The sequence below is a fragment of the Cyprinus carpio genome, chromosome B18, assembly GCF_018340385.1.
Source record: "Cyprinus carpio isolate SPL01 chromosome B18, ASM1834038v1, whole genome shotgun sequence".
NCBI classification, from domain to species: Eukaryota; Metazoa; Chordata; class Actinopteri; order Cypriniformes; family Cyprinidae; genus Cyprinus; species Cyprinus carpio.
In genome coordinates, this window is record NC_056614.1 from 3,879,664 (window position 1) to 3,892,771 (window position 13,108).

The 13,108-nt window shown below is 37.7% G+C and overlaps 1 protein-coding gene across 2 annotated transcripts; it reads left to right on the plus strand.

The window, feature by feature from the left end:
* Positions 1-1,415: 1,415 nt before the first annotated feature.
* Positions 1,416-13,004, plus strand: wt1b (WT1 transcription factor b). Of its 2 annotated transcripts, none has more exons than XM_042743724.1 (9): positions 1,416-1,960; positions 3,666-3,788; positions 4,867-4,957; positions 8,894-8,974; positions 10,157-10,262; positions 11,162-11,306; positions 11,785-11,874; positions 12,160-12,243; positions 12,368-13,004. In XM_042743724.1, exons 1-9 carry the CDS (start codon positions 1,582-1,584, stop codon positions 12,487-12,489), a joined length of 1,221 nt encoding a protein of 406 aa, XP_042599658.1. In that variant the 5' UTR covers positions 1,416-1,581; the 3' UTR covers positions 12,490-13,004. The 2 variants fall into 2 exon arrangements, with proteins under 2 accessions (XP_042599658.1, XP_042599657.1); XM_042743723.1 differs by having other exon boundaries at positions 1,417-1,960; positions 12,160-12,252.
* The last annotated feature ends 104 nt before the right edge of the window (positions 13,005-13,108 follow it).

Below are 13,108 nucleotides of genomic sequence, written 5' to 3' on the forward strand. Positions count from 1 at the left end.
TAAAAACAGCTTTTTTAAATGTGAAGTGTCTGTATAATATGTGGTTTTCAAATATTTTACAGTATATTAATTTGCAGGGCTCGTTTTATTTGTTTTATGGAGAGCTTGTAAATAGAGACCAGTAAGACACCATTAACTACTACTCATCCTTTTAATTACACAAATGTCTCGTAAAAAGTCTACAAACTGATGAAACTGATCCGAGATCAGGTAAAAACCATAGATGCTGGTTTAACAGTTGGTCACTGGAGGGTGATTTCAATTAACTTAAATGCACGGTTTTACAGAGATCGCCCCCTAATGGTAAACCATTGAAATTTGGAAACGTTTCGAAACAGTCATGACGTAATGAAGCCTCGTTTACTGAATACTGTGACATCCATCACTAGAGGGAAGAATGTGAAAGTAACAACAGCAATGCACCTAAATTAGAAATCAGTGTACCACCTGAATGACTTTTTCACATACCAAGTGCCATAAAAGTCACCAAGTTTTGTACCTTTCTGGTGAAGCTACGATTTTAAAAAAAGTAAAAAGTTAAAATCTCCACTCAGAAGTGACCAAAGTCTACAGAAAGGTTAAATGTTTAGATGTCATATTAGAGTCAGCTTCATGTTTTTACTAACAAAATTAAAAATTCCCCTTTTGCCTTTCATTCACATGTTTTTTCAAACAGGCAACAGACGGTGCTGGTATTTCACAACAGTGTTGCCCAATCCCAATGCACATCCATCAGTTTAATTGAATCTTCATTCTGACAGCACAAATCCCTAAGATAGCACTCATTAATACTTCCCCACAGAAAACACAGGGTCAAAACATCAGTTGGAGACCCTTATCTGCATTCATTTCAGTACACTCTAAACACATAATGCACTTACATTTGAGATCCAAAGAAAAGGCAAATGGTGAAACGAGTGGGCTTATAATACACACTTATTAAATAAATGTTCAAAAAGAGTGTTTTCACAGTGTTGCCATAGAAGAACCATCTTGGTTCCCCAAGGAACCTTTCAATGAACAGTTTTTTTTTAATCTTTTTCAACTATAAAGAACATTTTGTGCAATGGACGTTTCCATGGATTTTAAAGGTTCTTCATGGAACCTTCAATGCCAATAAAGAATCTTTATTTTTAAGAGTGTAACTTAAAACTTTAATAAAATAAACATTCGAGTGAAATTAAGTGTTTTAATAAAGTAAGTTCTCTGAGGAACAACATTTACACAGCTAACTAGACTACAAACAAACACCCACACACTCGTATTCATGCACACACGTCCAGGCATTAGTCAGAGGAGGGCTGAAAGTGCTGTTCAAGTAAAAGATGAGTAAGGTAAAGAAGAAGTGACTTTTTTCACAACCCCGAGCTCTGACTCCTCCTCTGGAGATGGTGGGGTGGTTTTTGTGGGTTGCACACTCAGACAAATGTACAAGAGTGAAGTTACTCCTGCTCAAACTCTCCCATGCGTTTCTCCAAACATACTTTCCATCTCAGAAGCAGAGAAACACGCATTCTTCTGGACTGCTAGGACCTCTTCAAGCTCTTTTCTTTGAGATTTAGATTCTTAAAATCCTCCTAAATGCTGACAGAGCCGTGTGGTCTGATGGGATCGGACATCAGAGACCTGAGCACCCTGCTTCCTGCGGTCCCGAACGCAAACTGTTCCCTGCCCGTCGGCGGAGCTCCGCAGTGGGGACCGATGCTGGACTTTCACCCTGCCTCCCCGTATGGATCTCTTCCCTCCCACTCCTTTATCAAACAGGAGCCGGGCTGGGGGCCCGCAGACCCTCACGAGGATCCGCACTGCGGTTTGGGGGCCTTCACCGTGCACTTCTCAGGGCAGCTCACGGGGATGCAAGGGGCGTTTGCTGATTCTCCATCCAGCCAGAGCAGGATGTTCTCCAGCGGGCCTTATCTGCCAGGCTGCATGGACAGCCCTCCTGCCCCGCGCACCCAGGGTGAGACAGCCGTCCCGCTCGTGGCTCTCGGTCTCTCTGTCATGAGCCACAAAATCTTTTTCTCACTTTGCCTCTGCTGTCATACAGAACACCAAACTTCAGAGTTGACATGAGATGTTTGAGGTTTTGCATTAAGCTGGTGTTTACGTAGCTATTAGTGCCAAATTACTTCTAGAGGATCTCTTGTCATTCTCAAATTATTACTTATGAAAACTGCATTAATTATGCATGTGAATTAAATATTCATGTTATTATTATAATTAAAAAAAATATATATTTTATTATACAAATATTAATAATACATTTAATCATACATTAAAGAAAATTATACAAATTATTATTATTTTTAATTCTTAAGTTATTTTAACCATATGTGACCCTGGAGCACAAAACCAGTCTTAAATCATTGTGGTATATTTGTAGCAATAGCCAAAAATACATTGTATGGGTCAGAATTATTGATTTTTCTTTTATGCCAAAAATCATTACGATATTAACTAAAGATCATATTCCATGAAGATATTTTGTAAATTTCCTTTTGTAAATATATTAAAACTTAATTTTTGATTAGTAATATGTATTACTAAGATCTTCATTTGGATGACTTTAAAGGCGATTTTCTCAATATTTAGATTTTTTTGCAACCTCAGATTCCAGATTTTCAAATAGCTGTATCTAGGCCAAATATTGTCCTATCAAACCATACATCAATGGAAAGCTTATTTATTCAGCTTTCATGTGACTTATAGGCTAAACTTCAATTTCGAAAATTTGACCCTTATGTCCAGGTTCACATATGTTATATATAAAATAGGCATCATATTCACAGTTAAACATGGATTTATTATTAAATGACTTGCAGAGAACATCAGTAGTTTACTTTATTAAATAATCTGAAATCGACTAAAAGATTCACATAGACATATAGAAGTTCACACAGTATCTGATAACCAAGGAAAGTCAAATACACTTTTTGATTTGAACGTAAAAAAAAGCCGACTTTTCAGCCGACTTTTATATTTTCCATTGTGCTCAGTTTTAGATGATTTAATAAAATTGAATTCTGCATAAAGATTTTGATATCTGCTGCGTCAGCTTTGACAACACTTAAAGGATTAAAGTAGTATTTTACATTAAACCAACCAAATAAATATGACAAACTTTTTGGATAAGTCTAACACAGTGTCTCTCTCTGCAATCTTGTATTTACTTTTTCTGTGTTGATGACTTACAGCACTGTGAACATCCTGAAGAACTTCTCTCCTTTAAATCTAAGAGCTCACAACACAAATGTCTGATGTTAGTGTGCTTCAATGCACAGTACAGTACAAAGATTTCCATATCTACTTCTGCAGTTTATTATTAGATTAACTTTAGGAAAAGTCACAGCGACAAACTGATTCATTGCATAAGCTGGTCTCACGCGGGTTTACGACCAGATGAATTATAAGTCTGTTGGAAAGGGATGTATATTTAATGCATTTTTTCAGGAGTATTAGTGGAACATTTTCTATGTTTATATTACATCATTTCCAATGATTACTTGCATTAGAATTTATTTAGCACTTGTAAACAAAGAACAATACACAATTCTTCAAAAGGAGAAATAGAGTCAGCTGACATGCATTCAGTGAGAAAAGGTGGATTTCACTGAGAACAAAAAACGCTAATGTGTTCTCTGTTTTTCTTTGTCTCTTTCTCTCAGGTTATGGTACAGTAGAATTAGACGGAGCTCCCAGTTATGGACACACACCTGCTCACCACACTTCACCGTTCCCCAACAATACCTTCAAACACGAGGACCCCATGTCCCCCCAAAGCACCATGGGTAAAGAAAATATATTCTCAGTGTGGCATATAAAGCAGTAAATGCTTTTGAATAAAGGATGAGGCAAAAGTAAAGCCTTTGCAGGTTGATTTCCATGTACAGTGTAAATACAGTTTGTTTGAGCATCCTGACCAGTCTGACACAGCACAATATCACGCACTTCACCTATAAATGCTTTGCACTCCCTTGTGAAAAATAAGTGTGCTGAATTGTATTGAATGTAGTGTACTTCTAGTGTACTTCAAATCTTAATCTTTTTTTAAAGTATATTAAAAACACTGTACTTGCCGATAATATATTATTAATTAAATAAAAAGTGCTTTAAGAGTACACTTTCATGAACATGTTTCTCGATGTACACTTTTAAAAATCATGCAATTGTCCAAAAAGTGTCCGTATATTGATTTGAAGTGTATTATTACAAAAATCTCTTTTAAAAGTTATGCTAAAATGTACTTGTTTTTCACTAAGGCTATGTAGAATAGAGTGAATTTGTGAGTGTGCATTTAAGTATAGTATGACAAATAAGAGGTATAGCTATCTGGAGACCACTGTATCCGCACGGATCATCTCGAGGTTAAGTGTCAGATGGAGTTTTAATGTCAAGGCATATTTTTCCCCCCTTGCTCTCATTTTTACCTCTCTGTCTCTGTCCTCGAACACTCATAACACTGTATGCAACCGTTTCTAAGTTCATTAAGCATAAATTATGCTGGCATAAATTACCGCCACTCATTTTTTCGGGCAGCTGAGAGGAGGAAGCAGAATTGTGGATGTGCAGAAGAATGTTTAGTGCTGCCAAGGGACTGATTCCCTGCCTATTGCCCTAAGAAATGAACAGAGTGCTCTCAGAAACTCTGCTGACTGCTTTATGGTCTCAGGGAGCCCTGCGCTGTTTGGATAACCGCAGTAAAGATGAGGCCACACTCTCTGTTAGCTCTGCTGTAAAACGCTTTGTTTCACTTGTAAACAGGAAAACTGAAGTATGAGGTCTTTGAAGAGGACTTTCTTTCAGATATTGCTTATATATATGCTTTTTGAGTGTTGTAATTTGCGCTTTGATTTTGTGAATATGCAGGTGAGCAGCAGTACTCCGTCCCACCGCCTGTCTACGGGTGCCACAGTCCTCCTGACAGTCAGACCATGCTTTTGAGAAATAGCTTCAACAGGTACCTTCTTTACCGTTGATTATTAGTGTAATAAGAGATGTAATTAAGCATTACATGATTTCCTAATTATGAGTTTTGAAACTTTACTTGAGTAAATATCGAGTTAATTGTTGAGTTGAATCCCAAGGTGTGATTCATCGTGCATGAAATAATAACAATAAAAGTGCAATAAATTGCATCATAGAGGAAGCAGCCACGAATTACAAAAAGTTACAAAAATACGCCAAATTGTTTATGCAACTGTTGAAAGAAAGCGATATTCCTAGATGTTATCTAACAACAGCATCTGAGGCGGGTCACAGAAAATTTCTGCTTGTCCCTCAGTCTGCAAAAACACGCAGAAATCTCAAAGGTATTCTGGAGGGTTCGAAAGCGGAGATATTAGGCTGTATATTGTCTAAATCTGTGATTCTCAAAAAACTTCCAAGGAGTTGCTCAAGATGACTTTAAATGGGTCATGGAATGCACATTCAGATCTATTATGTTTCTAGAGGTTTCATTTTCACTCTCTGCCATGAACACACATTTCAAGGGGTGTTGCATCTTTCAGAGAGGCAAGTGAACTTGCAATATGTTTTTATTGTAGAGTAACCTCTAAATATTATATCTCCTTTAATATAGTCTTTTATGTTTTAAATATTAGAGATGCATGGCCATGTTATATAAACATGTTATACATTTTTGTAGTTATGCCAAGCTCTAAAATATTTTATAGAGTATAATTAGTGGGTAAAAAAATGGAAAGGTTATGAGCCTTCGAATATTGTTGTGGACAATGACGGTAAAAAATGAAGAGCAATGATGTAAATTATTATTTTAGTGTTGGCGCTACTGATCTAGGAGGATATACTTCTGGTTTCTCATTTCATATAAAACTTAAAGGGTTAGTTCAACCAAAAATGAAAATTATGTCATTAATGACTCACCCTCATGTCGTTCCAAACCCGTAAGACCTCCGTTCATCTTCAGAACACAGTTTAAGATATTTTAGATTTAGTCCGAGAGCTTGCTGACCCTACAATGAAAATGTATGTACGGTATACTGTCCACGTCCAGAAAGGTAATAAAAACATCTTCAAAGTAGTCCATGTGACATCACAGGGGCCGTTAGAATTTGTTGAAGCATCGACTATACATTTAACTCCAAAAATAACCAAAATTATGACTTTATTCAGCATTTTCTTCTCTTCCGGATCTGTTGTGAGCGCGTTCACAACACTGCTGAAGTGTTATCTTTTCAGTATGAACAGACCTGAGATGAGCAAGACTTTAGACACTTTAGAATACTGTTTCTTGTTTTGTGAACGCACTCACAACAGACCCGGAAGAGAACAAAATGCTGAATAAAGTCATAATTTTGTTATTTTTTGGAGCAAAATGTATATTCGATGCTTCAACAAATTCTAACGGAATTTTCATTTTGGGGTGAACTAACGCTTTAAATGTTGTACTGTGTTTGCATATATATTACTGGATATATATTACCAATACACAATGTTCACATCTTCATGCCTTAAGCCCTATACATTTGATCTACTATCGGTAACATCATTTGCTATCATTTACATCACTTACTTTTCACGCTCTGAAACCCTTCACCTCCCCCAGCTCCACCTTTCTAGATCTGCTATGCTCTTTATGAGTGCCAATTCATGAAGCAAGCATTTACATATTTACTTTTCATGCTCTAAACCCTCCACGTCCCACAGCTCCACCTGTCTAGATCTGCTATGGAGTGTTTATTCCTGCAGCAGCAGCAGCAGCAGCATATCTTACATTCTCACAGTCGGTCTAATTATTGGCAGTAAAAAGTCCATATTGGCTCATCAGCAGCATGGCAGATCTAGTCTCCCAAAGCCAATGCCATTAACATGCTAAAACTATACAGATAGTTGTTGATATTTGGTTGAAATAATTGTAAAATTGTTACACAGCGTGTATTTTGTAATGCTTATTCCAATGCAATGCTTTGGCCCATAGATCTCTAAATACTGTTATTACCGTTTCTTTTCTGTGTAATTAACAACACGTCATATATGCTGCTGATAGAGATGAACTTGAATTGAACTTGGGACGTTTTTTTAAAAAGGCGCATTAATTAATGTAAGAAGTAAAATATGTATATTGCTGATTTGTGATTTGGCCGTGGCACAGCCCCCTCTGGTTTCTGAGTGACTGAACTGAACGTCAGTGAGGCCCAGTCTGGATGGCTCAGATAAATCCTGAGTAAGTCTGCAGTGAGTCTTGCTGCCTGCACAAAGGTTAAGAACTGCACAGCAGCTCTCAGCAGGCCAAAATACACTCACAGTGATCTACTGCCCTTTTCCTCCAAATTCCTCTTCCCATCTCTGCCTGGCCCTCCCCAGAGACACGAGAGGACAGAGAGAAAGAGTTATGTATTCAAAAGATGAACTTTATTGTGAGAAGAGGAAAGCAGAATATCATTATATAACATTTTACACTACCATTCAAAACTGCCGTTTTCAAAAGTTTTTGAAATAGTATTATCATTTAAAATAAATATTTTAATTGGAATATATTTTCAAATGTAATTTATTCCTGTGATGCAAAGCTGAATTTTCAGCATCATTACTTCAGTCTTCAGTGTCACATGATCCTTCACAAATCATTCTGATTAGTATCAGTGTTGAAAACAGTTGTAATGCTTAATATTTTTGTGAAAATGATTATATATATTTTGTGGAAACAATGATATATAAGGTAAGAAGAACAGCATTTTTTGAAAAAAAATTTTGTTACACTGAATAATTTTACTGTCACTTTAGATCAATTTAATTCATCTTTGCTTAATGAAAGTATCAATTAATAGGATAAAAGATTCCTTAAAAGAAAGGTGAAGAAGAAGAAGCAGCAGTTAAAGAGAACTGTAGCTTTTCATCAGTCCCAAAGGAATTAGTGTGCATTCTTCAAATACTTCTCTCATGTTGTTTAGAGAAAAGCAGATCACAGAACCCGAAATAAGGCATCCAGTTTTGATAAGACGTGATTGCAACATCCCCACTATTGCCCTTGCTGTCTGGAGTACAGCAGTGCTTTTGGAAACTCGCTTGCATCAGCCTGGTCCTGTTGCAGTGTGTTCCGGTGACCTCACAGACCTCCTTTTCTTGCCAATAAAGTTAGATTAGAGGGGAGCGAAAAGGGAAATTCCACCTTATTTTTACCAGTGTTTGGCATAGAAACGGTCTCTTGCATTTTGAAACACTTTATTTATTGGAAAGCAATGTGGCAACACCACCACCAACTACTTTATTTTCTGATAATTATATTATATTACATTATATTATTATTCAACTATAAATAATTAACTAAATGGTTGCAACCACAACAACTATTATTAAATCATCATTATTATCGTTAATAATAAATAATAGTGTATTTTGATACATTTTGTACCTCTAAGAATCTGGCTGACCTTCAAAATCTGCTACTTCAGCCCACAGAAAAGGGACAGACAGCGTATGAGTCAAGATCATTTCCCCAAATCCTCCCCACAATACCCAGAAATCTCTGTGACATCACACTATTACATGACTGTGCCAGGCACTCATCTCGCCAGCCAGGACCACGTGAGAGCTAGCTGAGACGCAACACTTCACAACATGTGGTGAAACGCAGCAATGTGTGTTTCCACTGTGCCAAACAAGCCTCCAGTTTTGCTGCTTCCTTAGAAAACAGTTATGAATCAGCGGTGATGATTAGAAAGAGACACCAGCACAACACATTGCTGACAAATCTGCACTTCTAATCAGCATAGGAACCAGAAAAATAACATGGAATGAAAAAAAACATTGATTTACAAATCAAAATTCCTATTTTTGGTGTGCCTCCTTCCTTTTAAAAGTGTTGTGTTTCTTGAGAAGCTGAGCCATGAAAGTGACGTCACATGACTGTGATTGATCTCTTCTGTCCTGGCAGTGATAATCTCTACCAAATGACGTCTCAGTTGGAACGTGTTACCTGGAATCCCGTCAGCTCGCTGACACCCAGCATAAAGAGGTACAGACGTTCTCATATCAGCACCTGTGCTTAAAAAATAACCTCAAATTATTTGAATTCCTTTCCTTTCCTTTCCTTTCCTTTCCTTTCCTTTCCTTTCCTTTCCTTTCCTTTCCTTTCCTTTCCTTTCCTTTCCTTTCCTTTCCTTTCCTTTCCTTTCCATCCCCTCCTTTACAAAACTTTCCTTTCTTTAAGAAGGACAGAAAGACCCCCCTTATTATTTTTACACCCCCCCTCACCTCTCTTCCCATTTTCTTCTTGTCTTCTCAGCCGTCGTCTGCCCTATTTTAATTAGTGTCTGTTTTGAAGGAAGGCCTCACTGTCCTCTGATGTGACAGCACTTTGAAACAAAAGTACAGACTGAAGTAGGAGCATGAATCATGCTGCGCTGACAGCAGAGGAGATAGGAATGGATCCTGCTCAGTCAACCAGTCCAACCCAGATAGAGTGTCTGACCTTGGATGTGTTGAAGGGGCAGTTCAGGGCAGCATGTTTTTGTGTGTGAGAGAGAGACAGAGAGATGTTGAAATAAAGAGATGTAGAGTAGCTGAAGGGCAGAGGGGAAGTCCCAAAGCATTTTGGGAATTTAGTGATTGAGTGAATATGTGCTTGTCTATAGACAGATGAGTAGGTGACTGGGACACTGGACAGAATATTTATGCCGGCTGTCCAGATAAAAGATTTGGTATCCCCCTTCCTCACCCCAATGACATGACAACAGGGTGTTTATCTGCTGAAGGGATGAATGGTTGGGCTGTGGGAGGACTGGACCAGCAATGGCTGAAAATTGTGTAGTTTGAGGTGTGAAGTGAGTCAGAAAAGAAAAAGCTTTATAGGTCTTCAGCTCTTCATCCGTTACTGCCCACACTACAAATCCCCCTCCAGACTCATCTTTTACTTTACTATCATTAATGACAGTTGAGGCTGTTTTACACAGTTATTTTTAGATATAACAACATCCTTTTGTTAATAAGGAGGAAAAGCTGATTCATATATAGCAGAGCTATTAAGACATGTTCAAATCTGCCTTTTCTGAGAATCTTTTATAGGTTATAGAGTCATATTTACATCGCACTAGATAATATGTCAGCTCTGTTTGAGAAGTCTCTCTGTTCTCTGTGAGCGGTTTTGTTTTATGAATAACTGCAGTTATGTGTAACTACTCTCTGTCTTTGTGTCCAGTCACAGCGGTGGTTATGAGGCCGAAGCGTCTGCAGGAGCTCCGCTGTTGTACAACTGCAGCACTCAGTATCACATACACACACATGGTGTGTTCAGAGGAGTACAGGTGGGTGATTGCAAAAACACACACTCAAACACAGAGACAAACTCATATCCATTTTACTTGTGCACACATTAAGTGCGTTGTAATTAAAGGGATAGCTCACCCAAAAATGAAAAATCTGTCATTAATAACTCATCCTCATGTCCATAAGACCTTCGTTCATCTTCAGAACACAAATGAAGATATTTTTGATGAAATCTGAGAGCTTTCTGACCAATGAATATAATAATTTCCATATATAATAAATTAAAAGTGCCTCAGACGAAACACAAAAAAGCGGTCATTGCTTTCAGAGGTGGATGCTGCCTAAGACAATTATACAGAAATACTTTGATGACAGACTTTGCTCAGGTTATTAAGAATAACCATAACAACATTTCAAGTCACTTGACTTTTTTGATGGACATGGAGGAACTTTTTTGCAAGATCCATTTCCATCTCCCTTTATTCGCATGAACCCTTTTCACACTTAAAAACCACCTCGAGTGAGCATAAAAACTTTTTTTGTGAATTAAAAGGATTTTTTTTCATCACTGTTTTCTTATGTGATATTTCAAAATGTGCATAAAAATACGGTGATGAAAACATGGCTACTGCTTCAGTCTGTAGTGTTTGTATGGCCTGAATCAAGATCCATCAGAGCTTGAGAAAACTGATACTGTCCAGAGAATAGTGTGCATGTATGCATGTTTATAACTTTAGTTTAAAGCTTTCCTCTAAAGGCTTTTAAAAGCTAAATTGATATTTAACAGGCCACAAGATAAGAGGCTTTGTTCAGATGCAGAACTCATCCAGGGTTTGGTAATGCAGCAGTTAAAGCAAACAAAGGCTCAGAAGTGCAGAAGAATTGGCAAACAGAGTTTGTTGATTGCCAATTATTCTGTTTTTATTTTTTTCTCCAGGATGTGCGGAGAGTACCAGGCATCGCTCCCTCCACTAAATCATCAGAGAGCAGTGAGAAACGGCCTTTCATGTGTTCTTACCCCGGCTGTAGTAAGAGATACTTCAAACTGTCCCACCTGCAGATGCACGGCAGGAAACACACAGGTGAGACAGACGCCACCATATGTGGACGATACAAAAAAAAAAAAAAAGTTTTGATTACAATTACAGTAAAACAATAATGGATCAATAAGGGATCTGTGTAAGAGGCTGTTGGAATCTTCCAGTCTTTTTAAATTTCTTTTGAAAACACTTGTGTTTAATACCAGTTTACCTCTGGAGTATATCTATATTTTGGAAATAATGTTACCATAGCAAATTCTTTGTAAGGGCATCCTCTCAGTTGCTCAAGAATCACCAGAATTACTAAGAAACATCTGGAGTGAGTAATTTGTGACCTCATGGCATGTACAGTTTTACAGATAAATCGATGATTTATGACACTCAGAGCATAACAACAAAATAACTGCTCAATTCAAACGGCGCCCCCTTGTGGAAGCTTCATGTTAATGGCAGAGACTACAGTCATGTTCACACATCCGTCCTCTAACATATATAGTGATTGATTTTCTGTCACACACAGGTGAGAAGCCCTACCAATGTGACTACACAGGCTGCGGCCGCAGGTTTTCCAGATCTGACCAACTCAAGAGACACCAGCGCAGACACACAGGTTAGACATATCTCTACTCTTCAAAACACTCCAGGACAGAAATATAGCAGTTATGTGGCTCTGAGGTCATTCATATACACTCATAACAGTAAAGGTTCTTTATTGGCATCGATGGTTCCATAAAGAACCTTTAAAATCCCTGGAACCTTTTGGCTTTCTCTTCTGGAAAAACAAACCAATTGTCCAATCAAATACTATTGAATGAGATTTCCCCATCCACCAATTCCAGCTGTCGTGAATCCATCTCTTGTATAAAGTATGCTGTCTCCTGCTTTGCTCCTATAGGCGTCAAACCCTTTCAGTGTGAGACATGTCAAAGAAAGTTTTCACGCTCAGACCATCTTAAGACCCACACTCGGACTCATACAGGTAAAACAAGTGCGTAAGCCTTTTTTTCCCAGATTTCTCAAAAACCATTTATTGCATATGCATTGATTTGATTCCAGAGCACCAGTAAAATGTGTTTGTGTGTTTCCTCTCTGGTGGTTCTCAGGTGAGAAGCCGTTCACGTGCCGCTGGCCCAGCTGTCAGAAGAAGTTCTCCCGCTCAGATGAGCTGGTCAGACATCACAGTATGCACCAGAGAAACGTGAGCAAACTCCAGCCGGCTGTTTGAGACATTATACATACACTGTATATATAAACACACACACTGAAACACACTCAACAGTTAAGACCTGTCAGTCAGTGAACGGCACTGCTGATCTGATAACATGAATCACACCATCCATATAAGAGAGAAAACGGTGCGAATGCATATAAATATGGAGTTTTATTGAAGTTTGCCTCATTGTATTTGACATGGAACACTGGCATTTGCTGAAGAATGTGTCTGCATCATTTTGGGTCATGTTGTAAATAAGTGAACCTTTTTCCATTTGTGATAGTGATTTTTTTTTTTTTACATATATGGACAGTTGATTGCACTGGGTATACTTTTTTTTTTGTAATTGACAAGATGTGCTGGGTCACTTTCATTTCTTAATTTGGAAAATAAATTGTGGATGAGTGAGAAACGGCTAGTGTAAAAATCATATGCACTGTAATGCCTTTGTATATATTTGTTAAGTGACAACAGTTTCTTGAAATGCCTTTTATAATAAATTACATGATAAATTCTCAGGAAATGGTTTGTTTTACTATACATGTATAAATGTTTGTGTGTGTATTTATGTATAATATGTATGAGACACATATGAGTGTATATATATATATATATATATATACACACACAC

Coding starts and splice junctions, on each gene's coding strand:
- wt1b (XM_042743723.1), top strand. CDS start 1,582: ATGCTGACAGAGCCGTGTGGTCTGATGGGATCGGACATCAGAGACCTG. Junction 4,958..8,893: donor TTGAGAAATAGCTTCAACAG/GTACCTTCTTTA, acceptor CTGTCCTGGCAG/TGATAATCTCTACCAAATGA. Junction 11,307..11,784: donor GCACGGCAGGAAACACACAG/GTGAGACAGACG, acceptor TGTCACACACAG/GTGAGAAGCCCTACCAATGT.